Source organism: Kogia breviceps, chromosome 5 (assembly GCF_026419965.1).
Source record: "Kogia breviceps isolate mKogBre1 chromosome 5, mKogBre1 haplotype 1, whole genome shotgun sequence".
Classification (NCBI taxonomy): Eukaryota; Metazoa; Chordata; class Mammalia; order Artiodactyla; family Physeteridae; genus Kogia; species Kogia breviceps.
Genome location: NC_081314.1, coordinates 6176681 through 6196141, shown reverse-complemented (window position 1 = coordinate 6196141; position 19461 = coordinate 6176681). Strand labels below are relative to the sequence as shown.

General features: G+C 42.8%; 1 protein-coding gene across 2 annotated transcripts in view; it reads left to right on the top strand.

Moving 5' to 3' along the window:
• Positions 1 to 10418: 10418 nt before the first annotated feature.
• The window catches only part of GYG1 (glycogenin 1), a 36626-nt gene continuing 27583 nt past the window's right edge, over positions 10419 to 19461 (top strand). Inside the window, exons 1-4 of one of the 2 annotated variants that reach the window (XM_067033604.1) lie at positions 10419 to 10673; positions 13181 to 13316; positions 15016 to 15190; positions 15489 to 15651. In XM_067033604.1, coding sequence (XP_066889705.1) covers positions 10487 to 10673; positions 13181 to 13316; positions 15016 to 15190; positions 15489 to 15651 — 661 coding nt within the window. In that variant the 5' untranslated portion in view covers positions 10419 to 10486. The remainder of the gene's footprint in view (positions 10674 to 13180; positions 13317 to 15015; positions 15191 to 15488; positions 15652 to 19461) is intronic. The other variant, XM_059064275.2, reaches the window with a different exon arrangement.

Sequence of the window (19461 nt, the reverse complement as noted above, 5' to 3'; positions counted from 1 at the left end):
TTTGATAAAAGCTATTCCTCTGCCTGTCCCTGGGCGCGCAGTGCCTTTCTTACAGACATCCGCTTGTGAGTTTCACATCCAGTAGTCACACACTTCCTTGATGAATCCGTCTAAGCTAACACACCAGAATCATAAAGGAGTATCACTTTAGGGCAGGTGGCTAGGCGGCTCTGCGTCATCTCCGTTTGGGAGAGCCCACTTGCCTCCAGAAAGGGCTGCCCTCAGTCGACACCAACAGAACTTGCCAAGGAGCTCACATGCTGATTTTCTGATAGGCCTAGGGAGGTTAGATACTATCATCCCTCCTACGCTTTTGGCCAGGCCAGAAGCCGGGTGAGTCCTAATGATGTGCCGTGACAGAACTGTTTTGGCTGGAGCATCCTGTCTGGTAATGGAGAGGTGTCGTATCAAATTCTGGTGACATCTTTTTGCTCTGTCGCATTCAAGGAAGATCCTGGGCTGCAGGAGGTGTTTTCCTGTTGCAAACGGGCAGAGAGATATCTTCAGTTCAAGGTCAGTTTATGCTGCGTGGAGCCGGTTGACCCACAAATCCTTAAACTATTGATTGCCAATCTGTTTCCGGAACATAGATGTTAGGAGACTGTGAGTCCTAAACCCTTACCAGTGAAGGTTAACGTGGTGGGTACTTTAGTAACTTTTTAAAGCTGTTTAAATCCAAATCAAAAATTATCTCAGTCATCCAACAGAACAAAACCTGCAATGTTCGGGGAAACAAACATTCATCTGGTCATAAAGAACTTGAAAGTACATCAGAAGCAAAAGTGAAAGCAACCCGATGCATAGCTTTAAGAGCCATGTAATACAAAAGGGAAGTGAGTTAGTTAGTATTTTATAGCTCAAGGACCTTATTGATCTGTGCAGAATAATAAAAAGTCACTCGTTCTCTCTTTACTGGAAAAAAGGATTGACATACGTATTTGGAACGAAAACTTAAATATTCCTTAAAAAGTTTTAGTACCAGGACTGAGGCAATTTCTACTTCTACATAAACACCTTTTCAATTTACAAATGACCACAGCAGCACTAGGTATTCATGGTTCCAAGAATTAGATGTTACTATAATTGCTTTATGTGCAAAATAGCGATGCCTCAATCAATGCATCTTCTGAAAATGTGTTGCTTTACTAAGAAGTTTGTTTTCAAAAATCTTCAGTGATCATTTCAAGCACAACCAAGTGTACTTATATATGACAAAAATACCTCTGGACACAGAGTCTTGTTTACTGGCTCATAAAAGGCATATTCACACACGGAAGGTAAACAGTTTCTTAGCCTCTCAGTTTCATCATTTCTGTGTACAAAATGGAGCTACTGATCTCTCACACAGGCTGTCGGAAAAATTAAATGAGATCATATATGTAATACTTATTCTTTACTGTGCCTGATACTAATTAGCTCTCAGAATAAGTGTCTCTCCTCCTTCAACCAGAATTTATTTTCTCTCTAACTGTATGTAAAATATTTGTCCTCCATAAAAAGAACTTCAGACAGGTGGAGATATTTCAGGATTTTAGGACATTCCAAGAAATCATTAAGCCTTTGATCAAATGACCTCTCCCTGGAACCAGGAGTAAGTGGCAGGGTCTATTCTGGGAGCTGCTTGGGAATTACAGGGAGTGAAGTAACTTATGTCCTTTGATACCAGCTTTTTCATGACCTTGGAGGCTTCTTTGTTTTTTTACACTCTCACCCAACTCCTTCTCCGCCTGCCCATGGGATAGAAGCCTCCCTCGGACTCCGGCTTGCATTCATCCATCTTCTCCTACTTCTGCCTTTCTTCCTCTTCTTAGAGAGTCTTAGAGATCTTCTTCAAAAAAGCCAGTGCCCCATTCATTCCTTCATGTCCTCTACATCGAAAGACGCAGCAGATAGTGGGAACTTATTGACATACTGATTGCCTACATTGGCAATGAATATCTCTGAGGTCCTAATTTCTGACGAATGTTTTGCTACCCACTTAAATGTCAGTGAAGCAGCACAGCTTAAGAAGACCCAGACCTACCACTCTCTACTGAAATGACCCTGAACAATCTGCTAACTTCTCCGTGTCTCAGTTCCATCACTTGTAATGTACAAACAATAATTCTGCATGAACTAAAGAAAGTAGTTTTTCTGATGGAAAAGAAAAAGACAAAACAAAACAAAAAAATAAAACTTTTTGTTTTCAGGCATTGTGTTCAATATGCATCGCTCACCCTCGCCTTAAAGGGCCGGGATTGAATGGGAGATGCAGTGAGCCTGAGGGGTGGGGTGTGTAGTTCAGTGACGTGAAGACAGCTCAGGGTTGGGTGAGGGTACTTGTTACAGCCTTTAGGATTTTTTTTTTAAACTGAAAGCATAATTTTTTTTAAAAAAGAAGAAGAAAACTGTTGCTAGATTCCCAGGGGGCTTGTGAAAATATCATGTATCTAGCTGGATTACCTGATGGGATGTTTTGAGGATCAAAGTCCTCAGGAGAGTACTTTCTATAATGTATATTGTGGCCTTGAGGTCTGGTAATGTTCTCTCTCTCCATGTTTTCTGCTCTTCAGGCAAAACCCCCCGCGGTTGATAGATCACTAAGACTTTGGATTGTAATGAACCATGGGGTCGTCTTTTCTATTCCTTCTCAGATGAGGCCCTGCATGTACATGGCACCCTGGACAAGTAGAAGTAGATGGTTCTGGCATGCTTAGAAAAACTAAATCTCTAGTAAGATGGGGACTTATGTCCCCTTTTTTCTCAGTGTACTATGAATGGACATAAGATGATCTTAAGACATAATTGATTTGTATAAAAACAGTAACTTCTATTTTTCACGATCGTATCTAAATTTGGCAGTGACCTTTGAAAGTTAACTGCCATTCCTTTAAAGTTAATGGTTTCTTTATAAAGTTAAAATACCAAACGCTACAATCCAGTAATCCCACTCCTTGTACTTGAATATTCCCGGTAGCTTTATTCATAAAACCGGAGTAGAAGCAACTCCAACGTCCATCTGCTGAGTGCATAAATGCATTGTGGTATATGCATGCAAAGGAATTCCGCTCAGCAACAGAAAGGAATGAGCTACTAATATTCAACAACATGAATAAATCCAAAAGCATTATGCTAAGTAGAAGAAACCAGACACAAAAGCCTACATACTGTATGATTGCATTTCTCTAGAAAAAACATCTATATGGATGGCAATCAGAGCTGCGATTGCCAGGGTAAGGGGATGGAATTGACCATAAAGATGCAAAAGGAAAGTTTTGGAGGTAACTGTGGTGATGGTTATATGATTGTATACACTTGTCAAAGCTCACTGAATTGTATCCTTTCAAAAAGTGAAATCACTGGATATAAATTATACCATCATAGAGCATTTTGAAGAAAAGTTAACTGCCGAAGAGATTCTCTTAATTTTCAGTCTTATAACTAGCTAATTTACAGGACAATCCACCAACTAAAAGATCACAAGTACAGTAACTAAAACTTGAAAGGTGAAAAGTATTTGAAATGTTCCGAATTTGAAATTCGAAATGTAAAAAAAATCGAAATATATCTGAGAACCTAGACAACTTTATCCTTCCCTGCTAACCACTATCATGTCTTTATTATATTACTGGTAGAATAAATGATAAAAGTAAGACTGAAAAATCAAGCAATTACTTTGTGTTTTTAAGATTTTAAACTAATTACAGAAGGTTATTCCCATGTGTGGATCAGTTAACCCTGTCTCTCTAATTTATGGAATTTTCATTTTACTGACAAATCACTACAAAATCCTCTGGAGTCACCCAGATTGAGCTGAAATTTCATCTTCCTTGCTCTACTCCCACTAGAAACCTCTGATCATTTAATTATTTACTAATTAATTCCACATTCCTTCTCCACTTCCAAAGGATCTCAGCAACCTCATAAACAAGTCAGGCAGGGTAATAATGGAGAAAAAAAGTTAAAGCACAAATAAATGCAGGGTGAAGAGCCAAATAACTCCGGAGAGTAGTTACAAATTTTGTTCTAGGCCTCTAAGTGGCCTAAAAAAAGAGGGAAACGTATTGACATGACTCAAAATGTCTATAAGATCAAGAAAAAACTAAACTAAGTATTAAGGAGTACAACACTCTTTCTGATACCAAGACCAATGTGAAAATTTTCCCATGGATCCTCTGAAAGAGGAAGTTGTGAGACACCAACAAACATCTTCAAGAGCCCATAGGAAAAGCCACAACAGTGAGTTCTCTGTGCCATCCTTAAAGCCACAGAAAAAGTCAAGATAATGCCACTCTAGGAGGGGAACATGGTAACTGGGGGGGAAAGATCGCAGGGGAGAGTTACTTTTCGCTATACACATATCCTTTTGAAGCTTTTGAAGAGTGCGCAACCTATACCCATTGCCAAATGGCGGTTAGTAATACAGACTGGAGAGGCAGGCCACCTGGTTCCAATCCCAGCTCTACAAATAACTAGTTGCATAATGTTGGGCAAGCTCTGTGCCTCACCTCTAATGTGGGGATTGGAGGCTACCTCATTAGATTGTTGGGAAGGTTAAATGATTTAATATGTATAAGAAGCTTAGGCAGGGCTGTAGCACAGGAAGACTGTTCAAGAGGAAGCAGGTAGCCTCTTGAGTAGAAAGCCTGGAAACTCCAAAAGCATGTCTGGTATTGTAGTGAGGAGAAAGGGATGTGTCACTCTGGGGAGAACATGTTTTAGTTCTTGCTGCCCTTTGCACTTACAGGCTTTGTCACCCACTAGTCAGTTCATTTTGAAACAATGTAGTGGGAGGGGATGGGAGGCACAAACTATTAAGATGGGCTCAGAGATGTACTGCGCAACACAGGGAATAGAGCCAATAGTAACAACTGTAAATGGAAAGTAACCTTTAAACAAAAAAAGAATTAAACTTAAAAAATAAAAATAAAATATGAAACAGTAAAAAAAAAAAAAAAAAAAGATGACTAAGAAAAAAAAAGAAGCAGCTTAGTGTCAGGTATGTGTTGGCTATTACTACTGATAATACCAAAGTGAAGTTCTGTAAAGGTTGTCCTGTGATGGGGCAGAACATTGTTGTTCTATGTATAAAGCTCAGCAATAATCAGATTTTAGTCAAGAATATAAATTTAGAGTATCTAGCAGATATGAAAATCAACTGCCCTGCCTGTGGGATTTATGCAACTAATGGGCCTGACTTGTTTGAGTTTTGTTATGTGTTTTAAAAGACAATATAATGGGGCTTCCCTGGTGGCGCAGTGGTTGGGAGTCCGCCTGCCGATGCAGGGGACACGGGTTCGTGCCCCAGTCCGGGGGGATCCCGCATGCCGTGGAGCGGCTGGGCCCGTGAGCCGTGGCCGCTGGGCCTGCGCGTCCGGAGCCTGTGCTACGCAACGGGAGAGGCCACGACAGTGAGAGGCCCGCATATCACAAAAAAAAAAAAAAAAAAAAAAAAAAAAAAAAAAAAAAAAGACAATATAATGCTAAGCATTGTTGAAAGAAATTAAAGATTTAAGTAAGTGAAAAGACATCCCACGTTCATGGATCAGAAGGCTTAAGTCGTTAAGATGACAACACTCCCCAAACTAAGCTACAAATTCAACACAAGCTTATCAAAATTCCAGCTTCCTTTAGAGTAGAAATTAATAAATTGATCCTAAAATTCATACAGAAATGCAAAGGACCCAGAATAGCCAAAACAATCTTGAAAAAAGAATAAAAATGGAGAACTCACTCTTCCCAATTCTAAACTTACTACAAAGCTGCAGAAATCAAGAAAGTACGGAACTAGCGTTAGGATAGACATATATGTCTATGTAATAGAATTGAGTCCAGAAATAGAATTGTCACATTTATGGTCAACTGATTTTCAACAAAGGTGCCAAGACAGTTCAAAGGGGAAACAATGGTCTTTTCCACAGATGGTGCTGGGACAACTCAATATTCACATGCAAAAGAAAGAAGATGGGGACTTCCCTGGTGGTCCAGTGGTTAAGAATCCATCTTCCAATGCAGGGGATGCAGGTTCCATCCCTGGTTGGGGAACTAAGATCCCACATGCCGCAGGGCAACTAAGCCTGTGCTGCAACTACGGAGCCCACGCACTCTGGAGCCTACGCGCCACAACTACAGAGCCCGCGCGCCACAGCTAAAGAGAAGCCTGTGCGCAACAACTAGAGAGAAGCCCGTGCACCACAACGAAGAGCCCGCATGCCACAACTAAGACCCAATGCAGCCATAAATAAATAAATAAATAAATAAAAGAAGCTGGACCTCTACTTCACACCATGCACAAAAATTAACTCAAAATGGATTACAGGCCTAAATTTAAGAACTCAAGCTATAAAACTCTTAGAAGAAAGCTTAGGGGTAAATCTTCATGATTTGGGGTTAGGCAATGATTTCTTAGATATGACACCAAAGCACAAGCAAAAAAGAAAAATAAATAAATTTGACTATGTAGAACTGTAAAACTTTCGTGCTGCAAAATATACTATCAAGAACAGTCAACCCACAGAATGGGAGGCTAGATTTGCAAATCATATACATATGCATATAAGATATATCCGAAAATGCATGAAATATATATCTGATAAGAGATATATATATATTCAGAATATATAAAGAACTCTCTTTTTTCCAGATTTTTAAATTGAAGTATAGTTAATTTACAATGTTGTGTTCATTTCCAGTGTACAGCACAGTGATTCATGTACTCTTTTTCAGATTCTTTTCCACTATACGTTATTATAAGATATTGAGTATATTTCCCTGCCCTATACAGTAGGTCCTTGTTGTTTACCTGTTTTATATATAGTAGTATGTATAAGTTAATCCCAAACTCCTAATTTATAAAGAACTCTTACAACTCAAAAATAAATCAACTCAGTTAAAAAATGGGTAAAGGGTTTGAATAGATATTTCTCCAAAGAAGATACTCAAATGGCCAATAAGCACATGAAAAATGCTCAACATCACTAGTCATTAAGGAGATGCAAATCAAAACCACAGTGAGATACCACTCCAAACCCATTAGAATAGCCATAATAAAAAAGATCATAAGGGGTATTGGTTTAAGAAGTGAAGAAATTAGAACCCTCATACTAGTGGGAATGCAAAATGATATCTACACTTTTGAAAACAGTCTGGCAGTTCTTGAGATATTAAACATAGGGTTACCATATGATCTAGCAATTCTACTCTTGTTATATAACCCGGAGAAAGAAAAATATATAATCACACAAAAAATTGGAACAAATATTCATAGCAGCATTATTCATAATAGCTAAAAAGTAGAAACTACCAAAATGTTCACCAACACGTTTACCCATGAAATGGATTAACTAAAATGTGATATATCCATATAATGAAATATTATCTGGCAATGAAATTCCTTAATGAAAAGGAATGAAATACTGATACATGCCACAACATTGAAGAATCATAAAAACATTTCGCTAAGTGAAAGAAGCCAGTTAAAAAAGACCACGTACAGGCAAAACTCTATAAACAAATCTATAGAGACAGAAAGATTAGTAGTTGGCTGAGGGCTGCGGGAAAGGGAGAGAACGAGGAGTGATTGCAAGTGGGTATAGGTTTCTTTTTGGGTGATGAAAATATTCTAAACTTAGCTTGTGGTGATATTTAACACAAATCTGTGAGTATACTAAAAACCATTTAATTGTGTACCTTAAATGGCTGAATTTCATGGTGTGTGAATTATATCTCAGTAAAGATTTTTTTTTTAAAGCAATGTAACTAGTCACCGGGCCCTTGCAACTTGTGGAGTTTGGGATTCCAGCTCTCAAGTAAAGAATGGGCTGCTTTGGGCCTCCAAGGATAATGTTTCTTGAAACTAAGCATTCAATTAGAACTGATCAGAGTTCTGATCACTGGCAACAATTCCTGGTATGGATTTTTTGTTTGTTATCAATTAAGGGCAAATTTTTAAGTAGTTAGTTAACTAGTTAGTTCCTGTGTCTGGCCAGATGTGGTGTATCTATTTCATGGGCTGTTCTGTGGGAACTGTTTGTGTCTTAGGGCAGCAGGTTGCCCTCCTCTGGAATACATTTCCAGGTCAGTTGCTCCCACCATCAATTAGTGTGTGTGCTCGAGGGAATGCAAACCGATCTCGGCATTATGTTAAACAAAACATAATTAGGAAGGTAAGTATCCTGCCAAAATATTACATAATGCATTCCAAAGCTAACTAAAAATTAATTTGGACCAACCATGCTGAATCTATGCATTTAGCATAGATTTAAATGGCTAATAGTTCTGTGTACTCATGTAGAGTACCGATTTTCTTTTTTAACTTAAAACCTTTCTTTCAAGAATCAGAAATTCTACAAGTTTAAATTTCACAGGAGAAAATAAACAAATGAAAATCTCAAACGTTTGTCTCAGTACAACATGTATTGAGGTAGTACTGCAGGTAGTATCTATCTACTACCTGCAAAGCCTTATAATCCAGAATGTTCGAATACCTTGCTTTTCAGAGTTGGTCCACAGCCTGGGCATCATCACCTGAGAGATTCACCCCAAACCACTGAGTCAGAATCTGCATTTTAATAAAATCCCCAGGCAATCCGTGGTCACATTATATTTTGAGAGGCCTTGATCTCATACCTTATGAAGCTCAACGTGCAACAGCCTCAGGAAAACAGGTCAGTGCGTCACCAATAGTCATATCAATTAAGACAACATGCAAGAGTAGATTGTAGCAACCTTGAAATGTCCCTGTTTGACTCAATGTGGCAAAAGCTGTAAACCTTCCATTTCTGTGAATATACATGAAAAACAGGAAAGGGGGCTGTGGTGACTGCTTTTACTGAAACACACTGTAGGGTGGAGCAGAGAGGAGCTTGTTCCCAAGGGAAGCTTGCCAGTTCTAGCTGTCCCCAGCTCTTCCTCCAGGCGTTGCCCTTTTGGCCCTAGAACCACACCCTGCAGAAGCCAGCCTGGATACTTAGACTTCAAGCAGCAGGTGGTTAAGGGCCACTAATGGCTGGAGGGTTCCTGGGTGAAAGATGGAAACCTCACTCTTTCAGGTACACTTATCAGTATGGAAAAAGCAGTTCAGACCTGGAAGCAACTCTCTGTTTCCCCTCTCCCCAGACAGGTGCGATTCAACTATAGCCTTTATATTCCTTAAAGAGCTCCAACTCTTCTAAGCCTACAGGCCTTGAATAAGTGGAAACCCATCCACTGCAACTTTGCCCCACATTTCCACTTCCTGCAAAGGAGGTTTCTAATGCCAAGTGACCAGGTGGTCTTCCCACGTGAATCAGTGGCCTCCATTGCCATAATCAGGAAGGGGGAAAGGATTCAAGAGTCTCCCAGAAGGTGACATTTAAAATGCTGATTCTTGGGTTCTACCATTAAGAATCTGATTCAGGGGTCTGGGCTTAGGACCAAAAATTTTCATTTTCAACAAGTGCCCCAAGTGATTCTAATGTAGGAGGTCCAGGCTTACACTTGAAGAAACAGTGATATAAATGGTTTGAGAATAGCAATACTACCTTTACAAATAAATCACTTATTCAAAGCATCTATTTCATTATTTCAGCTGATGCTGTCAACTTCCTGTTTGACTTCCATTCAGCATTTACTGAGCAACTACTGTTTGCAGAGACTTGTACTAGCTGCTGCTTTCCTGGTGTGTTTGGGCTGGGTAGAAGAGATGGGGAGAGAAGGGTAAGGGTGTGATCACATCAGAGAGCTATTTCTCAACTTCCTAGAAGAATGACAAATTCACCTTTTCATGATTTGTGAAACACATTACCCTTAACAACTGTATTACCCAACCACAGTTACCATAATTTACTAACCTTTTAGGGCACCAGTGTACCAGAGGGATCATGGCCTTGCACGAAGAAGGTCAATTCTGTAAGGAAACTGCCATGGCTCAAATCCTATCTTCTCCACTTACATGATATGACCATTGACAAGTAACGTAACTTTTCTGTGCCTCAGTTTCCCCATCTGTAAAATAAGGATTATAGAACCTACTTCATTGAGTTAATGTGAGAATTAAATGAAAACACTTAAATATCTCATTGATGCAGAGGACTTCGAGAATCTAACATACTGAAGATTTATTCTTTTTTTTTGGTTAAGGCCATAAAACCGTTGTGAGAACACTAAGACATGCTTCCAGAGGCTGATTCGGAATTCCAGGTGAAGAAAGTTGGCATTAAACTTTATGTTTAATTCAAGCAGTTCCAATGAATTACCCTAACTAGAGTGATCTGGGGTTTTTTGGAAGGTTCCCTAACCCTTGGCTTGTTTGGGAGTTTGTCCAGTGATGCCACACTCTGCCCCCAAGTCCCCCTCCAAACCCCCGGTTCGGGGGTACACGGAGGCCCGCGCGGTCCAGGTAGGTGCCCCGCGGGAGCAGGAGCTGGACCAGAGGGTCTGCGGAGATGGACCCGGAACCCAGCACCAGGGGTGGAAGGGCTGAGCGAGGACTCGGGTCCCGCAGTCCCGGGGCCGCCTCCCGCGGAGGATGCCGGCGGGCGCGGGGAGCGTGCGCGGCCACGTGACGGCCGCTATAAGAGCGCTCCGGACGGACGCTCCGCTCCCGCCGCGCCTCCTCGCCGGCCGCGCTTGCTCCCAGCGCCGGGCTTCTCCGAGCCACCAACCTGCGGCTGCGGCTGCGGCGGCCGCTCGCGCCCCCGGCAGCACCATGACAGGTATGCGCCGCGCCGCCCGCCGCCGCCGCCGCCCCGGGACGCCGGACTCCTCGCCCCGCGCGGCCCCTCGCAGCCCCGCCGCCCTTCTTCTCCCCCCCTCGCCCGCCCCTCCGCCCCTCCGCCCCGGGGGAGCTCCCAGCAGGACTAGGACCGCCGCAAAGTTGCAGGTTGGCCGCAGCCGGGCGTGTCGCTTCCTGCGTCAGTCGCTGCCCCGCCGCCCCGGGGGCCCGAGCGGCCGTCCGGACCCCGGGGACGCAGCCGAGGGGGTCCGCCAGGCAGCGCCTGGGCCCTCCGCCGAAGCCCCCGTTCCTGCTTCCGTCTCCTTGCCCTTCCTCCTGCGCGCACCGTGAAGGGCGGGCGGAGCAGCTGCGGCCGGCTGCGTGGGGGTGGGGAGCCGGGTCCCCGGGGGGCGCGGGTTCCGAGCCTCGGAGCGCGGCGGGGTCGCGAGGCGCCGCCCCCCACCGCCCGCGGGCAGGAACTCCTGGAAGGGGCAGCCGCGAGGCGGAGACGCCGGTGGCCCCGGCCCGGCTCCTCGGCCGCCCGCTCCGGCGCTGGCCGCCACGCTGAGCCTATTTTTAGGCCTTCGGGGCTGGGTTGCGGGAAGCCGGAGCCCGGCGAGCGCCCCCGGGGAGCGGGCCCGGCGTGGTGGGAGGGCGCCGGCCCACTTGTTGCAAGGTGTCCGGGCCGCACGGCGAATCTGCCCCCCGAAGACCGGAGGCCCCGAGGTAACTGGTCCTTGCTGTGCTGTTGAGGCGAACGAACAGTGGGGTTATTACAGCCATTGAACTGCGGAAAGGTTGCAGATGTAACCCGGGGTTTGGCCGTCTCTGGGAAGGTTGAACCTCCTACCCAGTTGTCCTTAATCTTCCCTGTTCCTTCGCTAGGTCTGGCGTTCTAGCCTCTGTTCCTAAGCATTTGTCCTGCTTCCCGCATCAGGTGGGAAATCATGCATATCCTAGCTTCCTGAAAGCCTTGGACCCTACTTATGAAACTTTTCTCCGTGCTCCCCTGGTATCAGGACCGTTTTTGTGTTAAAACATCATTCATTATGCCTCAGATTAAGTGCCCTTGGGACAGGCTGACTGAAATGTTGCCATCTTATGATGGGTTGAAGGAACAAGTAAGTACACGTTGTTGTGTATGACAAGGAACAGGAGGCCCTGTTCTGAGCTTTCCTAGAGTGACTGGCTGGGAAGCCAGTGACCCCGGGGGAGGGCACACCAGACTTTCTACAACTTAAAGGAGAGTTCCGTGCTACCTGTGAAGATGGCCCTCAGATCTGCAGCTGGGGAGTGTGCTGGCCCACTTGACAACCTACAGCTTCCTCTCACTTCTCAATGGAAGGTCCAGTGCCCCTAGCCTCCACTCTGGAAAATGGGCAAAGAGAGAATGAGGAAACCTAAGACGGAAACAGAGTGACTTCATGACAGAATGGCTCAACTCCCTGCTTGGGTAGCAGTGCCCCAAGTGAGCCCCGGCAGAGCTTGATCCTCAGTATCCTGTATGTTTGGGTGCCGCCCAGCCTGCTAATGTTAAAATCCATTTGGAGAGGGAGCGTGCTCCGGAGTCATCCCGGGGAAGGGCTGGAGAAATCCTAAAGACTGGGCTGGCGGTCTTGCGAGGCTGGGGCTTGTTCAGGAGGAAGGAGAATTCATGCATTTGCCCCTGGTCCTGGCAACTAAGTGATTACTGGAGATTGATTTTTGAATGTGTGTGTGTGTGTGTGTGAGAGAGAGAGAGAGAGAGAGAGAGAGTGTTGAGGTGCCCCAGGGTACAAGGTAGGGGTACTGCTTGCTTCTCCAAGGAAAAGGAGGCAGGTTTTCTAGAGCTTGTGAGGTGGTCCCTGAACCCATTTAACAGCAGTGGGCCACAAGTTAGATAGAAGCATCAAGGAGGGAAGGCTTCTTGGGGGAGGTGATGTTTCAGAGAGACTCGGAGTGACTCTTGAGTGGTGGTTGGATAGCCGTGGAGTGTTCGCTCCAGGTTGAGGACAGTAGAAAAAGCCTGAGGCGTGGAACAGGTGAGCACCAGAATGGAGAATCTGGCCTCTGCTTTCAGGTGCTCTCAGTTGAGGTTGTTGACTGGATTTGTGCGTGGCTGAAAATGCTGTCTATGGTACCCTATAGGAGAAACAGAAAATGCACTTCTTGATCTCTTCTTCACTGCCCGTTAACTGCCTGAGGTTCACCCTCTGGGTGTTAAGCTCCTGTTTAGTCTGAGAATTTAGCATGTCTGGACTCTAAATGGGATTGAATTTTTACAGCTCTGTCAGCCTCTTGAAGGTTGCCAAAGATTGCCTGCTAAAGAATGGTCTTGAGCCGTTCTCCCAGTGGACACTGGGTTCTCCCTCTCACCCTGACCGCCACAAGAGGCTGCTCTTCTATGAATACAGCAGGTTGATCGCAGAGGAGCTGCTTTTGCCAAATTATTGATTGAAAGGGGCCCTGGGGTAGTGTTTTCTAGGTAGGATAGTGTAATGAATGTGTGTTCGTTTTCCTTGTATTAAGATCAGGCCTTTGTGACACTGACCACAAACGATGCCTACGCCAAAGGAGCCCTGGTCCTGGGCTCGTCTCTGAAACAGCACAGGACCACCAGGAGGCTGGCCGTGCTCGTCACCCCACAGGTCTCGGACTCCATGAGGTGAGGACCTCGCTGCCCTGCTGTTGGTGGGGCTCGGACATCCCTCTCCCCTGTGTCTGGCCTCGGTGGGCGTCGAGGCCGTACCCTTTCCAGGGGTTGCGTGCTGGTGGAGAAAGATGAGAGTTGCTGAGTGAAGGATTCCCGGGTCTAAAACCTCTTCCTGGCTCTTGGGAGATGTTCCAGCCAAGTTCCCTCTGGGAGGCGGTGTTCTGGCCTTTGCCCTTACTGATTCCACCCAGGAGGAGGGCTCTCCCTCTTGGGGTAATCCGAGCGAGCGACTCAGTCCAGCCATTCCCTTCATGTCATCACGCTTCACTTGCATGCCTTTCCCCAGATGCAGCAGGGACTGCTTTGTTCCTGTTTCTAACGGGGGGAAGCCCCCGGTGACTTTGAAAGAAAGTATTAGTTTTCTCCACCCCCACTGACGTTAGTAACCTAAAGATCTGTATTTACAGTTTAATAGACTAGAATATTTGCCAGAGGGCTCTCAGAATTAGGGGTCCTGCTAGGAGAGCGCCCTGAGGGGCACAAGCTGCTCTTTGATTGGGTTAGTTCATGTTAATTGGTTGGAATTAAATTTTGAAGTATCCGAACGAACTACCTTGATCCTAATACTAACTTACTTAAGAATATCCGGGCACACTAGCAGCTCTGTATTGTGTTTATTTTTGCATTCTCCTATCCCTTTTAGAAGTTGAAAATGCTCTTGTGACTTTTTTCAAAAATGCAAGTGCACGCCAAGGACCTCTGAAAAAGAGGCATTATACACACATACATATATCTTTCATGCTAAGAACCTTATTCCTAAAGGGTAATTTAGGAAAATGCCCCCCAAAACTATCTCTTATGTGTATGTCCTAATCTATAGTCTGTTTAGTGAGAGTCGTGTAAGAAGGTGGATATAGTCTTAGAAAGCAAGCCCCCTTTACTTGCTGCTGGTCTGCCTTTGTTGTGTGTTTTTCCTTGTGCCGAGTTTAGTGTCTTACCTAAGTACACCCCACTTAACCTCACCTCAGGCTTGCTTTCGAAAATATATCTTTAGTTAATTTGGGGCGGGGAGGAATGTTGTACCTCGCAAACTAAAGTGAGTCTCTCATGCCAGGAGTGCAAAGCGCATAATAAATGCTGGTTGTATGTGATGCTAAAAAATGGAAACCGAATAACTGAGTCATTTAACTTCTTCTAGGACACAGCTTCAGGCAGTTCTCTGTCAAACGCTTTGGCAAAAATTATTAGTTACAGGCTTCAGTGCAGATACTATATGCACTTAACTCCGCATCATTTGTAAAAGTATTCAGTGGTCAGCAAGAACCCGTTGTAATAAAATATTATTGTTAAAGGCATAGGCTGTTGGAAAAGAGGTATTACCGGACATCAGTCACATTTTTACAAGCTATTTCACAATTTGCCTGGTGTTCAGTGGTACAACAAAACGTAGAAAACTTCTGTGATAACGTTTTAAGACAAGAGGTTCCTCCTCACTGTAAGCAGTTCTTACTGTTCTGGTGAAGTTAACCGCACGTGCAAATTAACACAGTGTGTCCCGAAGTAAATTAGGACATATTTAAGAGATTGCAATACACCAAAGTAACGGAGGCTCTCGTAACTGATGAGCTACGTAGAACACCGTCTTAGGTTAAATGGGTCACTTGTTCTAAAGAGATGCTGAGAGCTGTTTTCTGGATTTTATTTTTGACAGGAAAACTTTAGAGACTATCTTTGACGAAGTCATCACGGTAGATGTCTTGGACAGTGGTGATTCTTCCCATCTCACCTTAATGAAGAGGCCTGAGTTGGGCATCACGTTAACGAAACTCCACTGCTGGTCACTTACGCAGTATTCAAAGTGTGTATTCATGGATGCAGACACTCTGGTGAGTATGGCTTTGTTGGCTGGAAAGATGGATATAGTAACTGAGACCAGTTAGGCATTTGAAGAATGCTGTCGAGACTTGACAGTAAAGTTCAGATAAAACCGCTGTGGTAAAAAGTGTCAGGTGTTGAAGGAGAGTAGGGCCAGGCTGCCTCACAGCTGTCAGCTGAAGAGTTAAGACCAGCAACAGACTGCATCTTTTGTTTTGGATAACTTAAGGAGGAATTAAGAAGGGTATGCCGCAGCAGAACAGTTCTGAAATGCTTTCCCTTCTTCCTGCCCCATTGCCCTTGAATCAGGTCCTAGCAAATATCGATGATCTTTTTGAGAGAGAAGAATTGTCCGCGGCGCCAGACCCAGGGTGGCCTGACTGCTTCAATTCTGGAGTCTTTGTTTATCAGCCTTCCGTTGAAACATACAATCAGCTGTTGCATCTCGCTTCAGAGCAAGGTAGTTTTGATGGTATGTATCTGTTTTCCTTATATCTGACAAGCTGTGAGTACCTTCTAGGGACTGCTCTTCTCTGGGAGTTGCTATGGTTCCTGTGTCTGGAAAATAACGATACATGAGATGTGGCAAGCATTTGAAGTTGTGTTTTTCTGGGAAATAGCGTTGTGTGTGTGTACGTGCTTCTTTTTCCTATAAGTATGTGGTACATAGGCTGTTTTACAGACTGGCCTTTCATTGGCCTTCCTGTGTCTAAATTAGAGTATGATAAATCAACCATAATTATTCAAGAATTCAAAACACTATTATGCAATTCAAAAAGTTTAACAACTATCTTTAAACCTGAGTAAACTTAAGTACAAGAGCTAACAGGAGGACCCAGCATTGTCTCCATGGAAATTTGAGGAATAAACCTAGGCTCTCATTCTTTCGGGACGCATTGGAAAAGGAGATAGAAAGACTATGTGAATAACCTTTGTCTCCGAATTGTCACTCTCTGTCAGGCAGTGCATCAGGTAGAGTGGTCTGCTAAGGCTAAGGAGTAGGACATTGGCAGAGTCACCATCCATTTTCCATAATGCCTAAGTGTATCTATAGCTATATGTTTATGTAGAAAGGTTCTGACTATTTGTGACTTAGGGCTTCACATCCTTTGGAGAATTTTGGGTAAATTGATTAGTAGGTATGCTTCTATTTGATGCCGGTCTCTAAAATAATAAATAATAAGCCACTTTTTCTTCTTTGAATTTTTGAATTTTATTTCATTTATTTTTTATACAGCAGGTCCTTATTAGTCATCCATTTTATACACATCAGTGTGTACATGTCAATCCCAATCTCCCAATTCATCCCACCACCATCCCCACTCCTCTGCCACTTTCCCACCTTGGTGTCCATACGTTGGTTCTCTACATCTGTGTCTCTATTTCTGCCCTGCAAACCAGTTCATTTGTACCATTTTTCTGGGTTCCACATATATGCGTTAATATACGACATTTGTTTTTCTCTTTCTGACTTAGTTCACTCTGTATGACAGTCTAGATCCATCCACGTCTCTACAAATGACCCAATTTCATTCCTTTTTATGGCTGAGTAATATTCCATCGTATATATGTACCACATCTTCTTTATCCATTCGTCTCTCGATGGGCATTTAGGTTGCTTCCATGACCCGGCTATTGTAAATAGTGCTACAATGAACATTGGGGTGCATGTGTCATTTTGAATTATGGTTTTCTCTGGGTATATGCCCAGTAGTGGGCTTGAGGGGTCAAATGGTAATTCTTTTAGTTTTTTAAGGAACCTCCATACTGTTCTCCATAGTGGCTGTATCAATTTACATTTCCCCCAACAGTGCAAGAAGGTTCCCTTTTTCCCACACCCTCTCCAGCATTTGTTGTTTGTAGATTTTCTGATGATGCCCATTCTGACTCTGGTGTGAGGTGATACCTCATTGTAGCTTTGATTTGCGTTTCTCTAATAATTACTGATGTTGAGCAGCTTTTCCTGTGCTTCTTGGCCATCTGTATGTCTTCTTTGGAGAAATGTCTATTTAGTTCTTCTGCCCATTTTTGGATTGGGTCGTTTGTTTTTTTTAATATTGAGCTGCATGAGCTGTTTATATATTTTGGAGTTTAATCCTTTGTCTGTTGATTCGTTTGCAAATATTTTCTCCCATTCTGAGGGTCGTCTTTTTATCTTGATTGTAGTTTCCTTTGCTTTGCAAAAGCTTTCAAGTTTCATTAGGTCCCATGTGTTTTTTTTTCTTTTTATTTCCATTACTTTAGGAGGTGGATCAAAAAAGATCTTGCTGTGATTTGTATCAAAGAGTGTTCTTCCTATGTTTTTCTCTAAGAGATTTATAGTGTCTGGTCTTACATTTAGGTTTCTAATCCATGAGTTTATTTTTGAGTATGGTGTTAGGGAGTGTTCTAATTTCATTCTTTTCCATGTAGCTGTCCAGTTTTCCCAGCACCACTTATTGAAGAGACTGTCTTTTCTCCATTGTATATCCTTGCATCCTTTGTCATAGATTAGTTGACCATAGGTGCATTGGTTTATCTCTGGGCTTTCTATCCTGTTCCATTGATCTATATTTCTGTTTTTGTGCCCGTACCATATTTTCTTGATTACTGTAACTTTGTAGTATACGCTGAAGTCAAGGAGTCTGATTCCAACATCTCTGTTTTTTTCCCTCAAGACTGCTTTGGCTATTCGGGGTCTTTTGTGTCTCCATACAAATTTTAAGATTTTTTGTTCTAGCTCTGTAAAAAATGCCATTGGTAATTTGCTAGAGATTGCATTGAATCTGTAGATTGCTCTGAGTAGTATAGTCATTTTCACAATATTCTTCCAATCTAAGAACGTGGTATATCTCTCCATCTGTTTGTGTCATCTTTGATTTCTCTCATCAGTGTCTTATAGTTTTCTGCATACAGGTCTTTTGTTTCCCTCGGTAGGTTTATTCCTAGGTATTTTATTCTGTTTGTTGCAGTGGTGAATGGGATTGTTTCCTTAATTTTTCCTTCTGATCTTTCATTGTTAGTGTATAGGAATGCAAGAGATTTCTGTGCATTAATTTTGTATCCTGCAACTTTACCAGATTCATTGATTAGCTCTAGTAGTTTCCTGGTGGCATCTTCAGGATTCTCTATGTATAGTATCATGTCATCTGCAAACAGAGACAGTTTTACTTCTTCTTTTCTGATTTGTATTCCTTTTATTTCTTTTTCTTCTCTTATTGCCATGGCTAGGACTTCCAAAACTATGTTGAATAATAGTGGCGAGAGTGGACATCCTTGTCTTGTTCCTGATCTTAGAGGAAATGCCTTCAGTTTTTCACCATTGAGAATGATGTTTGCTGTGGGTTTGTCATATATGGCCTTTATTATGTTGAGGTAGGTTCCCTCTGTACCCAGTTCCTTTAGAGTTTTTCTCATAAGTGGGTGTTGAATTTTGTCAGAAGCTTTTTCTGCATCTATTGAGGTGATCATCTGGTTTTTATTCTTCAATTTGTTAATATGGTGTATCACTTTGATTGATTTGCATATGTTGAAGAATCCTTGCATCCCTGGGATAAATCCCACTTGTTCATGGTGTATGATCCTTTTAATGTGTTGTCCCATTCTGTTTGCTAGTATTTTGTTGAGGATTTTTGCATCTATATTCATGAGTGATATTGGTCTGTAATTTTCTTTTCTTGTAGTACCTTTGTCTGGTTTTGGTATCAGGGTGATGGTGGCCTCATAGAATGAGTTTGGGAGTGTTCCTTTCTCTGCAATTTTTTGGAAGAGTTTGAGAAGGATGGGTTTTAGTTCTTCTCTAAATGTTTGATAGAATTCACCTGTGAAGCCCTTTGGTCCTGGACTTTTGTTTGTTGGAAGATTTTTAATCACACTTTCAATTTCATTACTTGTGATTGGTCTGTTCTCCTGGTTCAGTCTTGGAAGCTTATACCTTATTTAGCAATACGTTACTAATTAACCAAGAGATCACTGAAGAAATCAAAGAGGAAATCAGAAAATACCTAGAGACAAATTGCAATGAAAACATGATGATCCAAAACCTATGGGATGCAGCAAAAGCAGTTCTAAGAGGGAATTTTATGGCAATACAAGCCTACATCAAGAAAAAAGTAAAATCTCAAATGAACAGTCTAACCTTACACCTCAAGAAACTAGAGAAAGAAGAACAAACAAAACCTAGAGTTAGTAGAAGGAAAAAAATCATAAAGATCAGAGCAGAAATAAAATAGAAACAAAGAAAACAATAGCACAGATCAATAAGACTAAAAGCTGGTTCTTTGAGAAGATAAACTAAATTGAT